The sequence below is a fragment of the Scyliorhinus torazame genome, chromosome 6 (genome assembly GCF_047496885.1).
Source record: "Scyliorhinus torazame isolate Kashiwa2021f chromosome 6, sScyTor2.1, whole genome shotgun sequence".
Classification (NCBI taxonomy): domain Eukaryota; kingdom Metazoa; phylum Chordata; class Chondrichthyes; order Carcharhiniformes; family Scyliorhinidae; genus Scyliorhinus; species Scyliorhinus torazame.
This window is the reverse complement of record NC_092712.1, coordinates 147509165-147536549: the sequence shown is the minus strand read 5'-3', so window position 1 is coordinate 147536549 and position 27385 is coordinate 147509165. Positions and strand designations below refer to the sequence as shown.

Sequence of the window (27385 nt, the reverse complement as noted above, 5' to 3'; positions counted from 1 at the left end):
GGACCGCCCCTATACAGCCTTCGAAGCAGCCGGTCGGCTCTTCCACTTCCTCAGGGTCCCTTTTGGTGTCACAAACGGAGTCTGTTTTCCAAAGGGCAATGGATCAAATGGTGGACCAGTACGGCTTACAGGCTACATACCCGTACTTGGACAACGTCACCATCTGCGGCCATGACCAGCAGGACCATGACGAAAACCTGAGGAAGTTCCTCCAGACCGCCCGGGCCCTCAATCTGACATACAATAAAGCGAAATGCGTGTTCCACACAACCCGATTAGCCATCCTCGGCTACGTCGTGGAAAACGGGGTCCTAGGGCCAGACCTCGACCGCATGCGTCCCCTTAAGGAACTTCCCCTCCCCCGTAGCCTCAAGGCTCTCAAACGGTGCCTGGGGCTCTTTTCCTATTATGCCCAGTGGGACCCAAATATGCGGACAAAGCCCGTCCACTCATAAAGACCACGGTTTTTCCCCCGACGGCTGAGGCTCAGTTGGCCTTCAGTTGTATCAAGGCCAATATCATCAAGGCCGCCATGCACGTGGTGGACAAAACCATTCCCTTCCAGGTGGAAAGCGATGCGTCAGACGTCGCCCTGGCTGCTACCCTCAACCAGGCGGGCAGACCGGTAGTGTTCTTCTCCCGAACCCTCACCGCCTCGGATATTCGACACTCTGCAGTCGAGAAGGAGGCACGAGCCATAGTGGAGGCTGTGCGGTACTGGAGGCACTACCTAGCCGGTAGGAGGTTCGCCCTCGTCACCGACCAACGGTCGGTCGCCTTTATGTTCGATAACGCACAATGGGGCAAAATAAAGAATGATAAAATTCTGAGCTGGAGGATCGAACTCTCCACCTACACATACGATATTACATATCGTCCGGGGAAGCACAACGAGGCCCCAGGTGCCCTGTCCCGCGGCACGTGCGCCAACGCGCAGAAAGACCATCTGCGGGCAATCCACGATGACCTCTGCCACCCGGGGGTCACCCGGCTTGCCCATTTCATCAAGTCCCGCAACATACCTTACTCTACCGAGGAGGTCAAGGCCATGACCAAGGCTTGCCAGACCTGTGCGGAGTGCAAATCGCACTTCTATTGACCAGACAAGGCCCGCCTGGTAAAGTCCTCAAGGCTCTTTGAGCGACTAAGCATGGACTTCAAAGGGCCCCTCCCGTCCACCAACCGCAACACCTACTTCCTCACTGTCATCGACGAATTCTCCCGCTTCCCATTTGCTGTCTGCTGTCCCCTGCCCCGATATGACCTCGGCCTCCGTAATCAAGGCACTGCACAGCATCTTCACCCTGTTTGGTTTCCCTGCTTATATCCACAGCGACGGGGGTACATCATTCATGAGCGATGAGTTGCGTCAGTATCTGCTCAACAAGGGCATCGCCTCGAGCAGAACGACCAGCTATAACCCGCGGGGAAATGGGCAGGTGGAGACGGAGAACGCAACAGTTTGGAAGGCTGTTCTTCTAGCCCTACGGTCAAGAAGTCTCCCAATCGCCCGCTGGCAGGAGGTCCTACCCGATGCCCTACACTCCATTAGGTTGCTCCTCTGTACGGCCACGAACGAGACCCCTCACAATTGTTTGTTTCTCTTCCCGAGGAAGTCCACCTCTGGGGTCTCGCTTCCACGTTGGCTGACGACTCCGGGACCAGTTCTACTCCGGAGGCACGTGAGGAGCCATAAGACAGATCCACTGGTCGAGAGGGTCCAACTATTACTCGCAAACCCTCAATACGCCTACGTCGAGCACCCTGACGGCAGGCAGGACACCGTTTCCCTGCGAGACCTGGCACCCGCTGGCTCGCTCACCAACGCTTCCACCGACGCTCCCCTCCCCACACCGGCGGTTGACTCCGACAGCGCCCCCCCATAGCGCCCCCCTCCCCCCAGCCGGCACCGGCACCAATCACCCTAGTCACCCCGGATCCCCCCCCCCCCCTGCTCCAACACGGGCAAAGGCTCAGACAACCATGCTCCCAGATATACCACCACCGAGGACGACCGTATCCGCCGCACCACCGCCGGAGCTGAGAAGGTCGACACGGGCAATCAGACCACCCAAAAGACTGAACTTGTAATTCCACTTCACCCCCGACGGACTATGCGTTTTTTTTTAAACAGGGGGTGAATGTGGTGAATGATATCTGTATACATATGTACCCTTAATGCGTAGGCCCCTTTAAGACCGGGTTTGGAACCCTGGGGGACTCTGCCTCCGGCACCGCCCCCAGGAAGCTGTATATAAGGTTACGTTCAGCAGGCAGCGTGCAGTGAGCACACTTCTCGACAGCTGTCTAGTTTTATGGTTATTAAAGCCTTTGTATTATCGAACTCCTCTCCTGAGTCGTAATTGAGGGTAACTCATAAGTGAAAAAGCAGTGAGTTTTCACTGTTTCTGCCTGGACTGCTCTTTAGCTTCTAAGTAGGGGTCGCTGATATAACAAAGAACAAAGAAAAGTACAACACAGGCACAGGCCCTTTGGCCCTCCAAGCCTGCGCCGACCATGCTGCCCGTCTAAACTAAAAACTTCTTCACTTCCGCGGTCCGTATCCCTCTATTCGCATCCTATTCATGTATTTGACAAGATGCCCCTTAAATGTCACTCTCGTCCCTGCTTCCACCACCTCCTCCAGCAGCGAGTCCCAGGCACCCACTGTCATAATATACATCAGTATATCATGGTGCAGACACACACTGATGGACACACAGTGGGACCAATCAACATACACAACACCGCAGCCAATCACCAGTGAGAACACACGCACTATAAAGACAGTGCATATCAGAATTCCCGCTCATTCGAGTAGCAGCTAGCTAGGAGCACAGAGCTCACAGCCTGCAACACAGACATTCACCATGTGCTGAGTGCATCAACTGGTTAGGACAAGGCAAATATCTTTAGTTAAAGCTGGTATTGTATTTACCCACAGTTCAAGTATGTTTAAATAGTTAACCTTTTAATAAAATAGTGTTGTACTACTTCAAGTGTTGGTGACCTGTATGTGATCCAGAACACCCAACATATCAGCCACTACCCTCTGTGTAAAAAACTTACCTCGCACATCTCCTCTAAACCTTGCCCCTCGCACCTTAAACCCATGCCCCCAGTAATTGAACCCTCTACCCTGGGAAAAGCCTCTGACTATCCACTCTGTCTTTCTGCCCCTCAGAATTTTGTAGACCTCTATCAGGTCGCCCCTCAATCTCCGTCATTCAAGTGTGAACAAACCGAGATTTTTCAACCTCTCCTCATAGCTAATGCCCTCCATACCAGGCAACATTCTGGTAAATCTCTTCTGCACCCTTTCTAAAGCCTCCACATCCTTTTAGTAGGGTGGTGACCAGAATTGAACACTATACTCCAAGTGTGGCCTCACTAAGGTTCTATACAGCTGCAACATGACTTGCCAATTCTCATACTCAATGCCCCGGCCAATGAAGGCAAGCATACCGTATGCCTTCTTGACTACCTTCTCCACCTGTGTTGCCCCTTTCAGTGATATGTGGACCTGTACACCTAGATATCTCTGACTGTCAATGCTCTTGAGGGTTCTACCATTCACTGAATATTCCCTACCTGTATTCGACCTTCCAAAATGCATTACCTCACATTTGTCCGTATTAAACTCCATCTGCCATCACTCCGCCCAAGTCTCCAAACGATCTAAATCCTGCTGTATCCTCTGATAGTCTTCATCGCTAACTGCAATTCTACCAACCTTTGTGTCATCTGCAAACTTAGTAATCAGACCAGTTACATTTTCCTCCAAATCATTTTTATATACTATGAACAGCAAAGGACCCAGCACTGATCCCTGCGGAATACCACTAGTCACAGCTCTCCAATCAGAAAAGCACCCTTCCATTGCTACTCCCAGCCTTCTATGACCTAGCCAGTTCTGTATCCACCTTGCCAGCTCACCTCTGAACCCGTGTGACTTCACCTTTTGTACTAGTCTGCCATGAGGGACCTTGTCAAAGGTCTTACTGAGGTCCATGTAGACAACATCCACTGCCCTACCTGCATCAATCATCTTTGTGACCTCCTCGAAAAACTCTATCAAGTTAGTGAGACACGACCTCCCGTTCACAAAACTGTGCTGCCTCTCGCTAATACGTCCACTTACTTCCAAATGGGAGTAGATCCTGTCTCAAAGAATTCTCTCCAGTAATTTCCCTGCCACTGATGTAAGGCTCACCGGCCTGTAGTTCCCTGGATAATCCTTGCTACCCTTCTTAAACAAAGGAACAACATTGGCTATTCTCCAGTCCACCGGGACATCACCTGAAGACAGTGAGGATCCAAAGATTTCCGTCAAAGCCTCAGCAATTTCCTCTCTTGCCTCCTCAGTATTCTGGGGTAGATCCCATCAGGCCCTGGGGACTTATCCACCTTAATATTTTTCAAGACGCCCAACACTTCGTCTTTTTGGATCTCAGTGTGACCCAGGTTATCTACACACCCTTCTCCACACTCAACATCCACCAATTCCTTCTCTTTGATGAATACCGATGCAAAGTATTCATTTAGTACCTCGCCCATTTCCTCTGGCTCCACACATAGATTCCCTCCCCTGTCCTTCAGTGGGCCAACCCTTTCCCTGGCTACTCTCTTGCTTTTTATGTACGTGTAAAAAGCTTTGGGATTTTCCTTAACCCAATTTTGCAATGACATCTCGTGACCCCTTTTAGACCTCCTGACTCCTTCCTTCTTTCCTTATATTCCACACAGGCTTTGTCTATTCCCAGCCTTCTAGCCCTGACAAATGCCTCCTTTTTCTTTTTGACGAAGCCTACAATATCTTTCATTATCCAAGGTTCCTGAAATTTGATATGGGAGTCTCTGGTATGGGAGTCTTTGATGCGGGGATCTCTGATGGAGAGAGCCTCTAATATGGGGGTCACTGATATGGGGGTCACTGATATGGGGGTCACTGTTGGGGGGGCTAGGGCACTGGGGTGAGGTGGGCAGGATCTGTGGAGAGGCCATCAATGGACTTTGGGACACCACCATTAAATACGTACCCCGTTGACCCATTGTGGGGTCCACCACATCTGGGCCACACTGGAAAATACTTGCACCAATCCACACCTGGGTGAATCCCGGCCGAGTGGCTTGCAGCAAATCGGGGTGCGGAGAATCGAGCCTCCAGCCTGTTAATTGGATGCAAATGGGTTTAAATGACCCGTTTGCATCCTTCTGCCAGCGCGGGGCATGTAGCTCGCTGCCGCCAGCAGTGGGGGATCGGAGCATCAGAACCGGATTGCCGCCTGGCACTGATTGTTTTTTTGGCCAGCGCTCGATTCTCTACCAGATTGGGAACCCCGCTACAGGCGGCGGGCGGTAGAGAATCTACCCCTAGGATGAATAGTTTCTTCACTCAAAGGGTGGTGAATCCCAGGAATTCTCTGCCCCAGAAGTCTGTGGAAGCTCAATCATTGAGCATGTTTAAGTCAGAAATCGATAGATTTATGGATGCTAATGACATCAAAGGATATGGGGATGGTGGGGACGAATAATACCATACGAATTAGGAACAGGAGTAGGCTGCTCGGTCCCTCAAGCCTGCTCCGCCATTCAATATGATCATGGCTGATCCGACATTCCTCACGTCCACTTTCCTGCCCTTTCCCCGTATCCCTTACTGACCAAGAATCTATCTATCTCAGCCTTAAGTATACACAAGTACTCTGCCCCCATAGCTCTCTGAAGCAAGGAGTTCCAAATACTCAGAACCATCTGAGAGACAAAATTCCTCCCCATCTCAGTCTTAAATTGACACCCCTTTACTTTGAGATTATGCCTTTTAGTCATAGAGGGGGAACATCCTCTCAGCATTTACCCTGTTAAGCTCCTTAAGAATCCAATATTCCAATGAGATCACCTCTCATTTTTCTAAATTCCAATGAGTAGAGTCCCAACCTGTTTAACCTTTGCTCATCAGTCAATCCCTCCATATCGGGGATCAAGCTCATGAACCTTCTCTGAACTGCCTCCAATGAAATAATATTGTAGAAGTAGATCCGCCATGTTCTACTTGAATGGTGGAGCAGGCTAAGGACTGAATGGTCGACCTCTAGTCCTATGTTTCTATGTTCCTAATACGAAGACTCCATCTAACTATATCTGTTTATTTACCGAATATTAAAAACGATATGCCGGCATACATTTTCATACTACTCCAGTTGATGTTTCGCTTTTATGGCTTTGTCACACTTTTTTCTGCCTATCTATGTCATACTAATTTTCTGAGGCCACATTTATATAAGCTGTCCGCCAGCTTGTGGGTAGTTCTTGCGAAACGCTTTAAAAAATATGTTTTCATCTGCCATTCTTTTCAGAAACTGACTTTTTTAAATGTTTAATAAACAGCACATAACCACATATTTTAAATTGAAAAATTGTACATTGCACAATCACATGAATCAAAATGTATACATGTATCTTCATGCGTTCATTAAAGTTTTATCTCATGGTTTCAAACTCTCCCAGAAGTATGTTGACATTTTTGCCTGGAGCTGTGATGCTGTGAGCTCAGTTTGGGTTGTACAACCTAATTCCAGTTTTGTTGGTTGTGTAGCTGAAAAGTAAGTTTCAAATCCCATGTTCTACTGACCATAGCCTACCTTGCACCTAGTCCCTTCACCAATTATTTCTGTGCTCGCTGACCTATACTGGTTGCTGGGTCAGCAACATCTCAAATTTAAAGACTTCACCCTTAGTTTTCAAATCCCTCCAAGTCTTGCACTCTCGGTAAAATATTCCAGTCCTAGAGTTCACTGAGAGATCTGCAATCCTCAAATTCTAGCTTCTTGCCCATCCTGATTTTAAACACCCCAAAATTGGCTGCTCTGCCTACAGCTGTTTAGTACCTAAACCAACCAGCCACTGCCTCATCACCTCTAAGATGCTTCTTCAAACCTACCACATGGATCACGTTTTTGGTCATCTGTCCCAATGTCCTGTATATTGTGTTAATAATAACAGTGAGGATGTTAATATGTACTGGAGGAAATAAGATAGCAACTACTGGACTTTGCGTACTTTAACATGGCAATCCAGAGTTGCAATCAGAGTTTTCCAGCTCTTTCACCAGCTATAATATGGGCCTGACTTTCAGTCCCAAGATGGGTATCACGGCTGGGATTCTCTGAAATCCCGGCCAAGTGTTGACGCCGGCGTCAAAACCGGCACGAGCGACGCCGGTGTCAATGGGCCTCCAGGCCCAGGCATTCGACCCTTCTTTGGGTGCTAGTACGGCAGTGGAGTGCTGTGCACTCGAAAGCCGGCGCGACACAGCCAGCACGGGTCCGCACATGCACATGGGTTTCCATCTCCGCACCGGCCCCCGGGCAATATGGCGGAGCTCTACAAGGGCCCGACACGGAGGAACATAGGCCCCCCGGAATTAGCCCACCCGCCGATCGGTAGGCCCCAATCGCGGGCCTGGCCACCGTGGAGGTCCCCCCGGAGACGGATCCCCCCCCCCCCGCACCAGGATGGCCCCCGCAGCCAAAACCCAGAGGTGCCGCTGGACAGGACCATACATAACCCACGCCGGCAGGACTTGGCGAAACTCAGTGGGCACTCGGCCCGTCGAGTGGGGAGAACGCCACGGGAGCAGCTGTCAACGGCCCCTGTCCAGTATGGCGGCGACCGCGCGGGAGCGATTGGCGCCGATTTTCCAGTTGCCGGAGAATTGGCGGGGCGGCATCGGAGCGGCGGCCGCGATTCTCGCGCCACCCCCGGTGATTCTCCGACCCGGCGCAGGATCGGGGAATCCTGGCCCATGAGTCAGGAAATTTCCCCGTTTGGCGCAAGCACCTCAGGAGAAAGTGCCTCATGAAACATGATTTTCACTCCAGGGGTAGGGAGAGGGCACAGGAGTTGGAGGCAACCACTAGAGCTGCCACTTTCTGAGGTAGACAGTTTAAAAGATTTGCCATGATTCTCTGGAACTTCATCTCAGTTGTTTCCTTACATTTTATTCCTCCCGCCCTCAACTATCACTCCCCACCCATTTCTCATGCCAGCTTATTGCTCGCATTTCAACTCATGCCAAGCCATGACCCCCAACTCAACTTCATAGCCCTCATGGCCCCCATGTAGCCCTCATAGCCCCCATGTCAATTTAATGTCAGAATGCAACAACCCATTTCCCAGCATCTACCACCCTTTGCCCTGATACCCTCCATTCAAACTCAGCTAGTATCCAATATTGGTAGACCTCAGAAGCCATGTTGAGGCATAAAACAGAAGTCTAAATGTCTATTACAGACTTAATTTTATTAATAAAAATATTCCTAATCAGGAAAGCCCATTCCATACTTTTAAATGCTCTCAATTACTTAATCCTTTGTAAAAACAAACAGACCTGTATTCATAACCACAGAGAAAAGGCAGACAATCCTTTTATAATCTTTTAAGATGCCTATCAAACTCTGAACCTAGATGCCCTGCTGAGATAATTATAGCTTGTGGGAAGCAGCCAAGCTTCAATAATGGCATGATGTTTGTTTTGTAGTACAGAACTTGAATATCAGTGAAAAGTGGGACATGCTGTTGAAGCTTTACATCTCTTCCCCATTGCTTTCTCAATGGCAACCTCCTGATTAATCAACATTGACTTGCCAACCAATCAGCATCCTTTCCTCTTGTAATATAAATAATCATGAGGATTTGTAATTTGCGTTCTTGTGTTTGTCTTGATGAGTACAAGATGAAAAGCTATTGTAACTGTTAGAACAGATTATTTTCAACTCTCGCTGTCACAGGCAGGCTACTTTTAATTTTTAAGGGACTGGGAATTTAAATAGCTCCACAGTTTAAGAGTTCTACAGACCTAATCTGCCCTTCATACATGTTTACATCTATTCTAAAAATTCATGACTACCACACTATTGGGCAAGGCACTTGCTGCAGTGAAAATTGAATCAATTTGAATTCAGCATTGAAACCAAATGGCCCTGCTGAGTTTCAGTTTTGCTATTATGTGAATCATGCTCTGACCTCGTTAATCTACTGATGAAAATGGGATCTGTTGGAAGTGGGGGCAGGACATCTGAATCCAATTCTGCCTGCCATTTAAAAAAAATTCACAGAGTTTCCATAGCTCTGTGAAAATCCAGCATTATATCACTCAGGATTGAAATACAAACAACAGAGTGACGTTGGGGTACTAATACACAAGTTACTCATTAAACATACCAGTCAAAGTTAGGAATGCTCTCTACATGTGTGGAATTTCATTTCTTCTCAATTATTATTTTGTTTCTCTGCATGATTTCAATCAGCCTCCCATTCATTCACTCTATCTATAATTCCCGCTGCCTCAGAAAGGCAGCCGCATAATTAAGGACCCTACGCACCCCGGATATACTTTCTTCCACCTTCTTCTGTCAGGAAAAAGATACCAAAATTTGAGGTCACTTACCAACCGACTCAAGAACAGCTTCTTCACTACTGCATCAGACTTTTTAATGGACCTACCTCGTATTAAGTTGATCTTTTCTCTACACCTCGCTATAACTGTAACATTATATTCTGCAGTCTCTCCTTCCTTATGTACGGTATGCATTGTTTGTAGAGCGTGCAAGAAACAATACTTTTCACTGTATACTAATACATGTGACAATAATAAATCAAATCAAATTCTAATTTATGCCTCATACTTCATGGTTTAGAGGCTGTGGGTGAAATGTTCAAAACCTATTCACTCACACAAAATTAAATTGAGGCCCAGCATGCCTTAATGAGGATTCTTCGGTTTGATTGGTTGATGAGCCTCACTCTTTTCTGTCCGTCTCATATATTTTGAAGATGTCCTGAGGAAGAGGCTGTTCTGCATTAGGACAAGTCTCTCATCAAAAGTCTATTATAGCTTTGTGGGCAGCTATCCAAGCACCAATCTTTGTATCAATTGCAATACTACTCTTTGCGGTGAAAATGCAAGTACAGTTTATTCAATTAGTCAATTGAATTATTCTCTGTATGTGAATTTCTGCCTTCTCTCTCAGCTTAATGGAATCACTGAAGGATCTCTTCAATTCCACCAACCTGAGCTCAGTTCTCGATACCAGCTTTAATCTGACTATCAGTATATTGAACATCATGCGCGATATCCACATTCGTGGTATGTATTAGTTTTCTATTTTACACTAAAGGTCAAGAGGTAAGAATTTATCATTCAATGTGTTTTTCTCTAGAATCTTCTTATTTTGGCTTTCCTATTCTCATTGCCTCATATTGGGGTTCTGTGAATGCCAGTAGCCCTCTGGATGGTCAATCGATGTGTGTGAGTGTCAGCTTTGGGAGCTGTCCTCAGTTTTCCAACTGTTGGGTGTCTAATCACCTCCCCTTTTCTACCAATCGCATTGCCATCAATAAATCCTCCACCATTAATTTACTGGGGGGGTGTTGAGCAGAAACTTAGCTGAACCAGCCATGTAAACAGCAGATCAGAAACTACGGGCTGAGTTTTCCGCCGTCGGGGTTCTCCGTTTTGCTGGCAGCCTGGGGGTTTCCCGAAGGCGTGGGGCTGCCCCACAATGGGAAACCCCATTGAACAGCCGGCGGCACGGAGAAACCCGCCCAGGATATTCAGAGGTGAGTAACTCACCTCCTGACTTTCCATAGACTTTTCACCATCGGCAGATCTCAAGTCAGAATGTGAAGTCTATTCTCTACTTGCCTGGATAATTGCAGTTTCAATTATACATAAGAGGATGGGATTTATCAACTGTTCACGCCGGCAGGATATTCCAGTCTTATGCCGACGCATGGGTTTCCCGGCAATGAGGAGTACAGTCACTGGGAAATCCTGTTGACAGCGGCGGGATTGGTAAATCCCACTGGTGGGCTGCCTCTGCAGCTGAAAAACACACAGCGGGTTGGTAGGTTAATCCCGCCCAGAAGCTCGACACCACTTGGGACAGAGTAGCTGATCAGCCCCCATCCACCATTGTAAATATTTGCTCCCCCCACCGCTGGCAGTCTATCGTTGCAGTGTGTAGAGTGTACCATCTACAAGATGTATTGCAGAAACTCACCATGGCACTTTTGACAGTACCTCCTGAACCCTCTCTATCACCTCGAAGGAAAAAGGCAGCAGGTGCATAGAAACACAATCACCTTCGAGTTTGCCTTTTCAGTCACACACTCTCTTGACTTTTTTACACAGAGGGTAGTGGGTGCCTGGAACTCGCTGCCGGAGGAGGTGGTGGAAGCAGGGACGATAGTGATGTTTAAGGGGCATCTTAAGGTGCAGTGCTCTGACTGTGATATGTGGCAGGTCCGGGAGGCTTCCAGCGTCCCGGATGGCTTCATCTGCAGAAAGTGTACCCAACTGGAGCTCCTCACAGACCGCATGGTTCGGTTGGAGCAGCAATTGGATGCACTTAGGAGCATGCAGGTGGCGTAAAGCGTCATAGATCGCAGTTATATAAATGTGGTCACACCCAAGGTGCAGGCAGAGAAATGGGTGACCACCAGAAAGGGCAGGCAGTCAGTGCAGGAATCCCCTGTGGTTGTCCCCCTCTCGAACAGGTATACCCCTTTGGATACTGTCGGGGGGGATAGCCTATCAGGGGAAAACAGCAGCAGCCAGAGCAGTGGCACCACGGCTGGATCTGATGTTCAGAAGGGAGGGTCAAAGTGCAGAAGAGCAATAGTAATAGGGGACTCTATAGTCAGGGGCACAGATAGGCGCTTCTGTGGACATGAAAGAGACTCCAGGATGGTATGTTGCCTCCCTGGTGCCAGGGTCCAGGATGTCTCCGAACGGGTAGAGGGCATCCTGAAGGGGGAGGGCAACCAGGCAGAGGTTGTTGTACATATTGGTACTAACGACATAGGCAGGAAGGGGCATGAGGTCCTGCAGCAGGAGTTCAGGGAGCTAGGCAGAACGTTAAAAGACAGGACCTCTAGGGTTGTAATCTCGGGATTACTCCCTGTGCCACGTGCCAGTGAGGCTAGAAATAGGAAGATAGAGCAGCTAAACACGTGGCTAAACAGCTGGTGTAGGAGGGAGGGTTTCCGTTATCTGCACCACTGGGAGCTCTTCCAGGGCAGGTGTGACCTATATAAGAAGGACGGGTTGCATCTAAACTGGAGATGCATAAATATTCTGGCCACGAGGTTTGCTAGTGTCACACGGGAGAGTTTAAGTATGGCAGGGGGGTGGGCACGGGAGCAATAGGTCAGAAGGTGAGAGCATTGAGGGAGAACTAGGGAATAGGGACAGTGGGGCTCTGAGGCAGAGCAGACAGGGAGAAGTTGCTGAACACAGTGGGCCTGGTGGCCTGAAGTGCATATGTTTTAATGCAAGAAGTATTACGGGTAAGGCAGATGAACTTAGAGCTTGGATTAATACTTGGAACTATGATGTTGTTGCCATTACAGAGACCTGGTTGAGGGAAGGGCAGGATTGACAGCTAAACGTTCCAGGATTTAGATGTTTCAGGCGGGATAGAGGGGGATGTAAAAGGGGTGGCGGAGTTGCGCTGCTGGTTAGGGAGAATATAACAGCTGTATTGCGGGAGGACACCTCAGAGGGCAGTGAGGCGAGATGGGTAGAGATCAGGAATAAGAAGGGTGCAGTCACAATGTTGGGGGTTTACTACAGGTCTCCCAACAGCCAGCGGGGGATAGAGGAGCAGATAGGTAGACAGATTTTGGAAAAGAGTAAAAACAACAGGATTGTGGTGATGGGAGACTTCAACTTCCCCAATATTGACTGGGACTCACTTAGTGCCAGGGGCTTAGACGGGGCGGAGTTTGTAAGGAGCATCCAGGAGGGCTTCTTAAAACAATATGTAGACAGTCCAACTAGGGAAGGGGCGGTACTGGACCTGGTATTGGGGAATGAGCCCGGCCAAGTGGTAGATGTTTCAGTAGGGGAGCATTTCGGTAACAGTGACCACAATTCAGTAAGTTTTAAAGTGCTGGTGGACAAGGATAAGAGTGGTCCTAGGATGAATGTGCTAAATTGGGGGAAGGCTAATTATAACAATATTAGGCGAGAACTGAAGAACCTAGATTGGGGGCGGATGTTTGAGGGCAAATCAACATCTGACATGTGGGAGGCTTTCAAGTGTCAGTTGAAAGGAATTCAGGACCGGCATGTTCCTGTGAGGTAGAAGGATAAATAGGGCAATTTTCGGGAACCTTGGATAACGAGAGATATTGTAGGCCTCGTCAAAAAGAAAAAGGAGGCATTTGTCAGGGCTAAAAGCCTGTGTGGAATATAAGGAAAGTAGGAAGGAACTTAAGAAAGGAGTCAGGAGGGCTAGAAGGGGTCATGAAAAGTCATTGGCAAATAGGGTTAAGAAAAATCCCAAGGCTTTTTACACGTACATAAAAAGCAAGAGGATAGCCAGGGAAAGGGTTGGCCCACTGAAGGATAGGCAAGGGAATCCATGTGTGGAGCCAGAGGATATGGGCGAGGTACTAAATGAATACTTTGCATCAGTATTCACCAAAGAGAAGAAATTGGTAGATGTTGAGTCTGGAGAAGCGTGTGTAGATAGCCTGGGTCACATTGAGATCCAAAAAGACGAGGTGTTGGGTGTCTTAAAAAATATTAAGGTAGATAAGTCCCCAGGGCCTGATGGGATCTACCCCAGAATACTGAAGGAGGCTGGAGAGGAAATTGCTGAGGCCTTGACAGAAATCTTTGGATCCTCACTGTCTTCAGGTGATGTCCCGGAGGACTGGAGAATAGCCAATGTTGTTCCTCTGTTTAAGAAGGGTAGCAAGGATAATCCAGGGATCTATAGGCCGGTGAGCCTTACTTCAGTGGTAGGGAAATTACTGGAGAGAATTCTTCGAGACAGGATCTACTCCCATTTGGAAGCAAATGGACGTATTAGTGAGAGGCAGCATGGTTTTGTGAAAGGGAGGGCGTGTCTCACTAACTTGATAGAGTTTTCCGAGGAGGTCACAAAGATGATTGATGCAGGTAGGGCAGTGGATGTTGTCTATATGGACTTCAGTAAGGCCTTTGACAAGGTCCTTCATGGTTGACTAGTACAAAAGGTGAAGTCACACGGGATCAGGGGTGAGCTGGCAAGGTGGATACAGAACTGGCTAGGTCATAGAAGGCAGAGAGTAGCAATGGAAGGATGCTTTTCTAATTGGAGGGCTGTGACCAGTGGTGTTCCACAGGGATCAGTGCTGGGACCTTTGCTGTTTGTAGTATATATAAATTATTTGGAGGAAAATGTAACTGGTCTGATCAGTAAGTTTGCAGACGACACAAAGGTTGGTGGAATTGCGGATAGCGATGAGGACTATCAGAGGATACAGCAGGATTTAGATTGTTTGGAGACTTGGGCGGAGAGATGGCAGATGGAGTTTAATCAGGACAAATGTGAGGTAATGCATTTTGGAAGGTCTAATGCAGGTAGGGAATATACAGGGAATGGTATAACCCTCAAGAGTATTGAAAGTCAAAGAGATCTAGGAGTTCTGGTCCACAGGTCACTGAAAGGGGCAACACAGGTGGAGAAGGTAGTCAAGAAGGCATACGGCATGCTTGCCTTCATTGGCCGGGGCATTGAGTATAAGAATTGGCAAGTCATGTTGCAGCTGTATAGAACCTTAGTTCGGCCACACTTGGAGGAAAGTGTTCAATTCTGGTCGCCACACTACCAGAAGGATGTGGAGGCTTTAGAGAGGGTGCAGAAGAGATTTACCAGAATGTTGCCTGGTATGGAGGGCATTAGCTATGAAGAGCGGTTGAATAAACTCGGTTTGTTCTCACTGGAAAAAAGGAGGTTGAGGGGCGACCTGATAGAAGTCTAAGGGAGGGTCAAAGCGCAGAAGAGTAATAGTTATAGGGGACTCTATAGTCAGGGGAACAGATAGGCGCTTCTGTGGACGTGAAAGAGACTCCAGGATGGTATGTTGCCTCCCTGGTGCCAGGGTCCAGGATGTCTCCGAACGGGTAGAGGGAATCCTGAAGGGGGAGGGCAAACAGGTAGAGGTCGTTGTACATATTGGTACTAACGACATAGGCAGGAAGAGGCATGAGGTCCTGCAGCAGGAGTTCAGGGAGCTAGGCAGAAAGTTAAAAGACAGGACCTCGAGGGTTGTAATCTCGGGATTACTCCCTGTGCCACGTGCCAGTGAGGCTAGAAATAGGAAGATAGAGCAGACAAACACGTGGCTAAACAGCTGGTGTAGGAGGGAGGGTTTCGGTTATCTGGACCACTGGGAGCTCTTCCGGGGCAGGTGTGACCTGTATAAGATGGACGGGTTGCATCTAAACCGGAGAGGCATAAATATCCTGGCCGCGAGATTTGCTAGTGTCACACGGGAGGGTTTAAACTAGTATGGCAGGGGGGTGGGCACGGGAGCAATAGGTCAGAAGGTGAGAGCGTTGAGGGAGAACTAGGGAATATGGACAGTGTGGCTCTGAGGCAGAGCAGACGGGGAGAAGTTGCTGAACACAGCGGGTCTGGTGGCCTGAAGTGCATATGTTTTAATGCAAGGAGCATTACGGGTAAGGCAGATGAACTTAGAGCTTGGATTAGTACTTGGAACTATGATGTTGTTGCCATTACAGAGACCTGGTTGAGGGAAGGGCAGGATTGGCAGCTAAACGTTCCAGGATTTAGATGTTTCAGGCGGGATAGAGGGGGATGTAAAAGGGGAGGCGGAGTTGCGCTACTTGTTCAGGAGAGTATCACAGCTATACAGCGAGAGGACACCTCAGAGGGCAGTGAGGCTATATGGGTAGAGATCAGGAATAAGAAGGGTGCAGTCACAATGTTGGGGGTATACTACAGGCCTCCCAACAGCCAGCGGGAGATAGAGGAGCAGATAGGTAGACAGATTTTGGAAAAGAGTAAAAACAACAGGGTTGTGGTGATGGGAGACTTCAACTTCCCCAATATTGACTGGGACTCACTTAGTGCCAGGGGCTTAGACGGGGCAGAGTTTGTAAGGAGCATCCAGGAGGGCTTCTTAAAACAATATGTAAACAGTCCAACTAGGGAAGAGGCGGTACTGGACCTGGTATTGGGGAATGAGTCCGGCCAGGTGGTAGATGTTTCAGTAGGGGAGCATTTCGGTAACAGTGACCACAATTCAGTAAGTTTTAAAGTACTGGTGGACAAGGATAAGAGTGGTCCGAGGATGAATGTGCTAAATTGGGGGAAGGCTAATTATAACAATATTAGGCGGGAACTGAAGAGCATAGATTGGGGGCGGATGTTTGAGGGCAAATCAACATCTGACATGTGGGAGGCTTTCAAGTGTCAGTTGATAGGAATACAGGACAGGCATGTTCCTGTGAGGAAGAAAGACAAATACGGCAATTTTCGGGAACCTTGGATGACGAATGATATTGTAGGCCTCGTCAAAAAGAAAAAGGAGGCATTTGTCAGGGCTAAAAGGCTGGGAACAGACGAAGCCTGTGTGGCATATAAGGAAAGTAGGAAGGAACTTAAGCAGGGAGTCAGGAGGGCTAGAAGGGGTCATGAAAAGTCATTGGCAAATAGGGTTAAGGAAAATCCCAAGGCTTTTTACACTTACATAAAAAGCAAGAGGGTAGCCAGGGAAAGGGTTGGCCCACTGAAGGATAGGCAAGGGAATCTATGTGTGGAGCCAGAGGAAATGGGCGAGGTACTAAATGAATACTTTGCATCAGTATTCACCAAAGAGAAGGAATTGGTAGATGTTGAGTCTGGAGAAGGGGGTGTAGATAGCCTGGGTCACATTGTGATCCAAAAAGACGAGGTGTTGGGTGTCTTAAAAAATATTAAGGTAGATAAGTCCCCAGGGCCGGATGGGATCTACCCCAGAATACTGAAGGAGGCTGGAGAGGAAATTGCTGAGGCCTTGACAGAAATCTTTGGATCCTCGCTGTCTTCAGGGGATGTCCCGGAGGACTGGAGAATAGCCAATGTTGTTCCTCTGTTTAAGAAGGGTGGCAGGGATAATCCTGGGAACTACAGGCCGGTGAGCCTTACTTCAGTGGTAGGGAAATTACTGGAGAGAATTCTTCGAGACAGGATCTACTCCCATTTGGAAGCAAATGGACGTATTAGTGAGAGGCAGCACGGTTTTGTGAAGGGGAGGTCGTGTCTCACTAACTTGATCGAGTTTTTCGAGGAGGTCACTAAGATGATTGATGCAGGTAGGGCAGTAGATGTTGTCTATATGGACTTCAGTAAGGCCTTTGACAAGGTCCCTCATGGTAGACTAGTACAAAAGGTGAAGTCACACGGGATCAGGGGTGAACTGGCAAGGTGGATACAGAACTCGCTAGGCCATAGAAGGCAGAGGGTAGCAATGGAGGGATGCTTTTCTAATTGGAGGGCTGTGACCAGTGGTGTTCCACAGGGATCAGTGCTGGGACCTTTGCTCTTTGTAGTATATATAAATGATTTGGAGGAAAATGTAACTGGTCTGATTAGTAAGTTTGCAGACGACACAAAGGTTGGTGGAATTGCGGATAGCGATGAGGACTGTCTGAGGATACAGCAGGATTTAGATTGTCTGGAGACTTGGGCGGAGAGATGGCAGATGGAGTTTAACCTGGACAAATGTGAGGTAATGCATTTTGGAAGGGCTAATGCAGGTAGGGAATATACAGTGAATGGTAGAACCCTCAAGAGTATTGAAAGTCAAAGAGATCTAGGAGTACAGGTCCACAGATCACTGAAAGGGGCTACACAGGTGGAGAAGGTAGTCAAGAAGGCATACGGCATGCTTGCCTTCATTGGCCGGGGCATTGAGTATAAGAATTGGCAAGTCATGTTGCAGCTGTATAGAACCTTAGTTAGGCCACACTTGGAGTATAGTGTTCAATTCTGGTCGCCACACTACCAGAAGGATGTGGAGGCTTTAGAGAGGGTGCAGAAGAGATTTACCAGAATGTTGCCTGGTATGGAGGGCATAAGCTATGAGGAGCGATTGAATAAACTCGGTTTGTTCTCACTGGAACGAAGGAGGTTGAGGGGCGACCTGATAGAGGTATACAAAATTATGAGGGGCATAGACAGAGTGGATAGTCAGAGGCTTTTCCCCAGGGTAGAGGGGTCAATTACTAGGGGGCATAGGTTTAAGGTGAGAGGGGCAAAGTTTAGAGTAGATGTACGAGGCAAGTTTTTTACGCAGAGGGTAGTGGGTGCCTGGAACTCACTACCGGAGGAGGTAGTGGAGGCAGGGACGATAGGGACATTTAAGGGGCATCTTGACAAATATATGAATAGGATGGGAATAGAAGGATACGGACCCAGGAAGTGTAGAAGATTGTAGTTTAGTCGGGCAGTATGGTCGGCACGGGCTTGGAGGGCCGAAGGGCCTGTTCCTGTGCTGTACATTTCTTTGTTCTTTGTTCTTTGTTCTACAAAATTATGAGGGGCATAGACAGAATGGATAGTCAGAGGCTTTTCCCCGGGGTAGAGGGGTCAATTACTAGGGGGCATAGGTTTAAGGTGAGAGGGGCAAGGTTTAGAGTAGATGTACGAGGCAAGTTTTTTACGCAGAGGGTAGTGGGTGCCTGGAACTCGCTACTGGAGGAGGTGGTGGAAGCAGGGACGATAGTGACATTTAAGGGGCATCTTGACAAATACATGAATAGGATGGGAATAGAGGGATACGGACCCAGGAAGTGTAGAAGATTGTAGTTTAGTCGGGCAGCATGGTCGGCACGGGCTTGGAGGGCCGAAGGGCCTGTTCCTGTGCTGTACATTTCTTTGTTCTTTGTTCTTTTGACAAATACATGAATAGGATGGAAATAGAGGGATACGGACCCAGGAAATGTAGAAGATTGTAGTTTCGTTGGGCAGCATGGTCGGCATGGAGGGCTGAAGGGCCTGTTCCTGTGCTGTACTTTTCTTTGTTCTTTGACTGGGAACTATATCATCATTCCCATTAATGTTACTAACTCAGAATTGTGCAACTTTCTCTCGAACAGAACTGTGGAGCACCTTCACCACATAAACTGTAACAGCACATCATTATGCCTGTATGTACTATGATCAGGCCAGTGAATTTTAGTTTCCTTTTCTTAAGGTCTCCTACAGAGACACAGGCTGCCACAGTAATGGGGGAATCCTACTGAAATGGCAGGGCTGATGTCACCAGGTGTTGCTACGGTCAACATTGAAAACTTAAAAACCCATGGGAACTGTTAACAAAGGAGCTTGAATTGAAATAAAATGACAGAATAGACCAATATAGATTGTACCTAGCAATATTAATAACTCATTTTAATTAATAGGTATGGAACGGAGTCTGATACTGGGGGATGTTCTGTGGAATCGTGAAAGGAGTGAGAAAATGTTAAACAATTCATTTCACAATCCTGTGATTGTCCAACAGGTGCTGAATACACCTGTTCCATTGAACAAGGTAAGTTATGATTAACATAATTGTGCTTAGAACTTCTTTTGTGTTCATGCATCTGGATCCAGGCTAAATTTGAACCCAGGTGTAAGGGCAGTGGAAAGCTATTTTCCACAAATATATCCACTCAGTTAACCTGACACACACAGTCGAGAGTATCCTACACACAATCTTACATGACATGGCATTTCTCTGATATTACATACATACTAATAATAATGGTCCAAGGGGTCGGGTGATTTTTTTTTTCACCAATAGGTCTTGGGGAATTGGGTAATTTTGAATCAAAATCAACATCACAAATGAATTCCAATTTTTCCAAGTAGAGCAGCGGTGAACTTTTTGGACAGAAGTATACAGAACTGTTTTCCAGGTATCAGGAGCATTGATCTTTTTGATATATAATGATGAGCCAGCCTTGATCATATAGGGCATCATTTCAACTTTTACCGGTGATGCAAAACTTGGATATGTAGTAAATAATGAGGAGGTTAGTAATCTCCCATGATCCTATGTGCTCCACAGCTTGAGATGCTACCCAAATGCATTTTCTCCATGGTTTATGATCTCTTTCTCCAATAGTCTCCCTATTTACGAACATACGAATGAGGAGCAGGGATAGACCCCTCGAGCCTGCTGTGCCATTCAATAAGATAATGGCTGATATGTTTGTAACTTCAACTTGCCTACCCCCGGTAACCTTTCACTCCCTTGTTAATCAAGAAAGATGAACAAAGATTATTTAAATGCAATGTAGGGGATTTTTCAAACCTCTCAATACAAATTACTCAAATCTAATTTCTCATTGTAATAATCAAGAATATAAAACTGGGCTACTTCTTTCCTCAACAATTTGTTAAACTTCTATTCCTGAAAACAAATTTCAGAAATTGAACTTTAAATCATTAAACCATCAATTTATGGTGAGCAATTTAATTAAAAGGTGTGAAGTATTTTTCTCACCTTTTGGCTTTTGCTGTGAAATTTGGAAGCTATTTGTCTGAATGTTGAAATCTTGATTCTGGCTGCAACTCCTGACTTGTTTAACTTACCTACAAACCGTAACCATTTGATCTCAAGAGTTTTAAATTAATTATTAATTATCCTCTCACTTCCAGGCACCCTGCTCAATTTCTCGCCTCAATCTCCGTCCGCCAATCTCCAAAGATATTATGAAAAGCTTCTACAAATCTCTGGTTAGGCCTGGGCTGCAGCATTTGAATATAATTTTAATCCTGAAAAATGAGTGGTTGTGGTCAGCTAATATTTAAAATATCTAAAACTTGTCTGCAATATAATAATCTTTATTGTCACAAGTAGGCTTACATTAACACTGCAATGAAGTTACTGTGAAAAGCCCCTAGTCGCCACATTCCGGCACCTGCCCATGTACACGGAGGGAAAATTCAGAATATCCAATTCATCTAACAGCAAGTCTTTGGGAGCTATGGAAGGGAACCAGAGCACCCGGAGGAAACCCACGCAGACACAGGGAGAACGTGCAGACTCCGCACAGACAGTGACCTAAGCCGGGAATCAAACCTTGGACCCTGGCGCTGTGAAGCAACAGTGCTAACCACTGTGCTACCATGCCGCCATGGTTTAATGCAGGTGGCACAAGATAGGGAGAGTTGGGGAAAGTAGGGAGGTTATGCTTCAGTTGTACAGGACATTGGTGAAACCACATCTGGAGTACAGTTTACAGTATTGGCCTCCTTATTTAAGGAAAGATGTAAATGTGTTAGGAGCAACTCGGAGAAGGTTTATTAGACTAATATCAGGAATCGGCGGATTGTCTTATGAGGAAAGGTTAGAGAGGTTGGGTTTGTATCTACAGTTTAGAAGAGTAAGTGGCAACTTGATCAGAACCTTTAACATCCAGAGAAGTGTTGGCAGGGTGGATGTGGAGAGGATGCTTCCTCTTGTTCGAGAATCTAGAACTAGGATTCACTCATTTAAGACGGAGATGAGGAGAACCTTTTTCTCTCAGAGGCTCGTGAGTCTCTGGACTTCTCTTCCTCAAAAGGCAGTGGAAGCAAAACCTTGGACTATTTTTAAGGCAGATCCAGATAGATTCTTGATTAAAAGGGGCTATAATGTTGTTGAGCGTTAACAGGAATGTGGAGTTGAGGTTACAATCAGATCAGCCATGACCTTATTGAATGGTGGAGCAGGCTTGAGGAGCGAAGCCAAGGGGGTTGGGCAGAAGAGGTGGGGCATTGGTGGAAAGACAGAAGGCTGGGGGATGAGTGGAACACACATAGAAGTCAGACATTGTGAAAGCAAGCAATGTTGAAAGCAGACTGTTGCTGAAGGCACCCTGCCTCTCACCTATCCACACAAGATCTGAGCTGGGTCACTTTTTAGATTTTCCCCTGCCCCTGAACTGCTCCCTCCAGCCAGAAAACTGAGGCTGGATGGGAAATGCCGCTTAAATGGTCATTAATCTGCCGCTTGAGGGCCTGAATTGGGGTAAAGGTGGGAGGTTGACCAGTCCCACTGTATAATGGCATGACAGGAAGGTCATGCGAAGAATTTTACAGTCACCCTCGCCTTCAAACCCAATGTTTGGGGGAATGTAAAATTCTATCCATGCAGCCCCAAAACACCTGGAGAAACAGCTACGGACTAAATGCGAATTATATGCAAATAAGATAAAAGCAAATGAAATAAGAATTGGCAGATTAGCAGGAAGACTGGATTTACCTCAGCAGTTCACATTCAGCATTGTTCATAGATCTGAGTGCAGCGCCCTCTGATGTCAAACACATCAGTGTACTATAACCTCAACCTATGGGTTCTCCTGCTGCTTTGTTTTAACATTGATAAACGCTCCCATGTTCTTAATATTATTTTGCATAGAAAATAGAAGCAGGATTCGCCGTTCGGCCCTTGAAACCTTCTCCACCATTCATTATGATCATGGCTGATCATCAAGTTCAATATCCTGATCCCGCCTTCCTTCTATATCCCTCGATCCCTTTAGCCCCACAAGCTATATCTAATTCCTTCTTGAAACCACACAAATTTCAGCCTCGATTACTTTCACTACTCTCTCTGGATGAAGAAATCTCTCCTCATCTCAGTCCAAAAAGATTTACCTCTTATCCTCAAACTATGACCCCTACTTCTAGACTCCCCCACTATCAAGAACATTTTTTCTGAATCTACCCTGTCCATTCCTGTTGGAATTTTATAACTTTTCACATTGCAAAGCACTGGGCACTTTATAAATATCCAAATAATGGTGTCTAAATAAAGCAGTTATCCCTATTTTATGTTAACCAGATTTCCATAAAAATGGTGATAATTTTTCATCAGAGGAAAGTAGTGTTGTGGATCAGTGATCACTCGAACCTTCCAAATGATGATCAAAATTGAGACTTTCAAACCAATATCCACGTGATGAAGGAAGGATGTTTTTACATTGTGTTAAACAACTTGTAAAAGTCATGTTTAATTGAGTTTGGTGCAACTCATTTTTTAAACACAGTTGCCTTATTCACAACAAGCTTATAAATAATAAAAGATTAGTTTTCTATCTTATTCAGAAGGTATAATTCCAAAGAGGAGATGGTTCTGCCAGTTGTGTCTGACTAATGATTGAATTTTTTGAGGTGGTAACAAGAAGAGTGGAAGTACATTTGATGGAGAATAAACAAACTTTCGGAAAACTTTTGACAAGGTCCCACAGAACAGACTGCTCGGAAAAGTCCAAAGAATCTGATGGAAACTGGCAATTTGTATCCAAACTTGGTTTCATGGCAGGAAGTAAAGGGTAATAGTCGATGGGTGTTTTTTTTCTATAAGGCTGTTTCCAATGAGGTTTCACAGGACTCAGCACTAAGCCACTTGCATTTCATGATGCAGATAAACTATTATTTTCTTGGAAAATATTTTATTGAGGCATTTATAATTTTAACAATTTTCAACATCAAATTTCAACAAAAACAAAAACCACAACAATATAACCAACAAACCCCCCAGACACAAACCCCAGCCAACATGGCTTACACAAACAGCGCCAACCTTCCCCAGCCACCCTCCATTGATTCTCCTGCCCTTACGCGTCTCTCTTATGCCTCCCCTTCCCCCCCCCCACCCCCGCTGACAGCTTAATTTTTCTCAAAGAAGTCGATGAACGGCTGCCGCCTCCGAGCAAACCCCTGCAACGATCCCCTCAAAGCGTATTTAATTTTCTCAAGTCTGAGAAAGCCCGCCATGTCGTTAACCCATACCCCTGAGCAGATAAATAATTTTGACTTAAACCTATGGGGCGTGATTCAGAAGTTTGCGGATGATACAAAAATTGGCCGTGTGATTGTTAGTGAGGATAAAAGCTAGACATTGCAGGAGAATATCAATGGACTGGCTAGGTAGGCAGAAAATTAACACATGGAATTATGAACATACAAATTTGGAGCAGAAGTAGGCCTCCATTCAATTCAAAGAAGTGTGACATAATGCATTTGGGGAGGTAAACCAATCATTGGGCAATGATTAGTTATGGAGAAATGTAGACGGGGAGAGGAACTAGTCCACAGAACCCTATATAGCAGAACAGGTTGTAAGGTGGTTAAAAAAGCTACAGGTTATTTTATTAGCTGAAGCACAGTGTATAAGAGCAAGGAGGTTCTGCTGAAACATAATAAAACACTAGCTGGGTCAAGCTAAAGTAATGCTTACAGGTCTAGTCATTGCATTACAGGGAGGGTTTGGTTTTGCGAGAGAGGGAACAAGCAAGAATTACAAAAATGGTGGCTATTTTTATTCGTTTAAGGGACATGGGGATTGCTGGTTAGGCCAGCATTTGCTGCCCATTCCTAATTGCCTTTGAAAAGGTGGCATTGAGTCACCTTCTTGAACTGCTGCAGTCCATGTGGCATTAGAAAGGGAGCTCCAGGATTTTGACCCAGTGACTGCGAGAAAATGGCGATATAGTTCCAAGTCAGGATGGTGAGTGGCTTGGAAGGGAATTTTCAGGAGGTGGCGTTCCCATGCATCTGCTGTCCTTGTCCTTCTAGATGGTTGAAGTTGCTGATTTGGAAGTTGCTGTCGAAGGAATCTTAATGAGAAGCTGCAAGGAAAGATTGGATAGGCTGGGCTTGTTTTCTTAGAAACTAAGAAAACTGAAGGGAAATGTAATCAAACTGTCTAAAAGTATGAGAAGCCTACTGATAGAGTGGATAGGAAGGACCAATTTTACTTGGGAGAGAGGCCAATAACATGACAACATAGGTTTAAAATAAGAATTAAAGGTAAGTTGAGGGGACTTTGTTTCACCCAGATGGTGGTGAGGTTCTGGAACTCACTGCCTGAAAAGATGGAAGAGGCAGAAATTCTCGTTGCATAAAGAGCGGAAAGTGGGATTAACCTGAACTGCTCTTTTCGGGTGGCACAGACAAAATGGGAGGATTTTCTGGCCCTTTCCACAGGTAAGATCTTCTGGTCCTACTGAAGACAGCCCCTTGCGGCTGGCTCCCTGGTTGCACCCGGTGAGCAACACAAATGACCATTGACTTCGGCGGGACCAGATGATCCAGCCGGTGGCCAATGGCAAGCAGCCACTGCTGCCAGAAACCTCACCGTGGTGGTAGAGGCGGGCAGGGGGAATGGGAAAATCCTGACCCATGAGCTGAATGGCCTCCTGTTAATTTTCAATGATTCTAAACTATGCTCCCAAAACTCTCAAAAAAGAGATCTCCTTAATATGTCTCCTCCTTTCTTACTGCGAATTTCATCCCCAATCAGAGGCAAATCCTTTTCCCCTTTATCCCATCAGAACCTGTATGGTTCTGTATGGTTTACACAAATTGAAAAACCTGTATTACATTTCTTCTTCATTTTCTCTGTTTAAGTGAAATTATTCCCTGCATCTTGTTTCTATCAATGTTCGAATAGAAAAAAAAGTTTCTAATTTAAATGTTGTGCTCATTTTGCAGATTTTCTGTCAGTAAAATGTGTTAGATATAAATTTAGTGACGCTGGGAAAATCTTTTCTTGACTCCGAAAGTCGGAGTTATAAAACAGCTGTAAAAGCATGAATAAACTGTATTTAGCACCAACAGCTACAGTGGGTTGTGCATTGGCTGAATCACCTACATCTGTCATTGTGGTTGTTTTAGTCAATTTCTTTTTAAGTTGACAGTCAAATACCAGCCCACAGCAACAGTTTTACACATCTGCATCCCTCCAGGAAAATTATTGCACATTACTGTTTCCCAATTTAGGAACCCAACAATTTTCCAAAATGTAAATGGTACTTGACTCAAATATAATGGACTTTAATTGCATCATTATGAGCCTGTTTATTGATCAAGCTGGAGTTTTATTGGAACTCAGTACCTGACAACTTTCATCACAAAGGCTGAACGCAAGATGCATGCGTGACCTTCATGCATCATGGAATAAAAACCTGCTCAACAGGTTTCAAAACTATGAGAGTAGAGTACAGCAGAGGATTGTATTTGTACTTCTACTCCTGGGGTAAAAGAAGAATTTAACCTTTCACATTCCAAAGTAATTTTGAGTACAATCAGTGTTATAATGTAGGGAATTTCCAACTGAGTAAAATCTGAACTTATCCAAAGCTTTGCTGCTTGGACCTTAACTTGCATAGTGTCTTTTTCACTTATCACCCCTGTGCTTGCCGTATGACTTTGGGTCCTGGTCTAACAACGCATCAGTTTTAAAATTTTTATTCTTGTTTTCAAATTCCTACATTGCCTTTCCCCTCCTTATCTCTGTAACCTCCTCCAGTCTTCCAGCCCTGCAAGCTCACTAAATTCTTCCAATTCTGGTCAGTTGAGCGCCTTCAATTCTATTCACTTTACCACCATCAGCTGTAACTTCAACTACCTGGGCACCAAGCTCTGGAATTCCTTCCCTAAACCTTTCTGTTCCTCTGCCTGAGATGCTCCTTCAAACCTCCCTCTTTGAGCAAACATTTGGCAATTTCTCTTACTATCTCTTTATTTGACTCCATCACCAATTTGTTTAATAACACATCTGTGAAGAACTTTGGGATGTTTTACAATGTTAAAGGCATGAAATAAATTTAAGTTGCTTTGGGAGTTAATGGAACCTCAGTTTGACACCACATCTGGAAGGTGACTCTGTTGACAAATAATTGTCACACCTTCTACTCCAAAGACTATAAGAATTACCAAAGAGTTAGAATGAAGTTAAGACTCGGGAATGATGAATGAGCACTGACAATACATTTTATTATGAAAATCAATTATGTATTATGTATTCTTAATTTCACCACCCCAAAAAAATCAAATCTGTTGATAAATATGACATGGAACCAGACATACAAACTCTTAGTAAGATCTGGTTAGGGACCAATAATGTTTCATTTGAATTAGACAAAGTTTGAGATTCAGGACGCTTGTTAAGAGAATAAAGCCGCAAGATTCTACAAGTTTTGAACAAGCAAAAAGTAAACCTTATTATACAAGATCATTGAGGTAAAACAATTTACAATATCTATCCTGTGCTCTATAACATTCATTAATAGAATTAATATGACATACGTGTGAATAACAGACAAACTGTGACTGAGCACAGTACACTGCACAATACATGGCAGACGAAACCAAGGAAGATTCCATGGATTTCTCAACAATCCAGGAGTAAATACTATAGGTCAACCACTCCCGTTGAAACTTTGTATCTCGCTCAAGGGATTCCCGTCTTCACCTTAAAAGATATCGACTTGCAATTCTCTTCAAAAGTTCCTCCAACTCAGACAGCCTGAACAACTGTCCAGCTCCCAGCGTTTCGATCTTGTCTCCCAAGACTCTGTTCCCCTGGATTCCTGAGTCTGAATTCATGCACCAACTCACAAGCCACACCTTCAGTTTTCCAGCCCATTTAGAAAAGTACTAGTACTCAAAGAGTTACCTTTGCCCCAAATGCCTGGAGCACAAGTCACCAACCTGCTGACCTCTTCTTAAGTCTTCAGAGTTCTCCTGAGCCCGCTTTGATTGCCAGGGCTTCTTATGAGTCC

General features: G+C 45.8%; 1 protein-coding gene across 1 annotated transcript in view; it reads left to right on the top strand.

Moving 5' to 3' along the window:
* LOC140425056 (ATP-binding cassette sub-family A member 13-like) overlaps positions 1–27385 on the top strand; it is a 505398-nt gene that overhangs the window by 103195 nt on the left and 374818 nt on the right. The window contains exons 7-8 of the mRNA XM_072508872.1: positions 10032–10147; positions 19247–19377. Coding sequence (XP_072364973.1) covers positions 10032–10147; positions 19247–19377 — 247 coding nt within the window. The remainder of the gene's footprint in view (positions 1–10031; positions 10148–19246; positions 19378–27385) is intronic.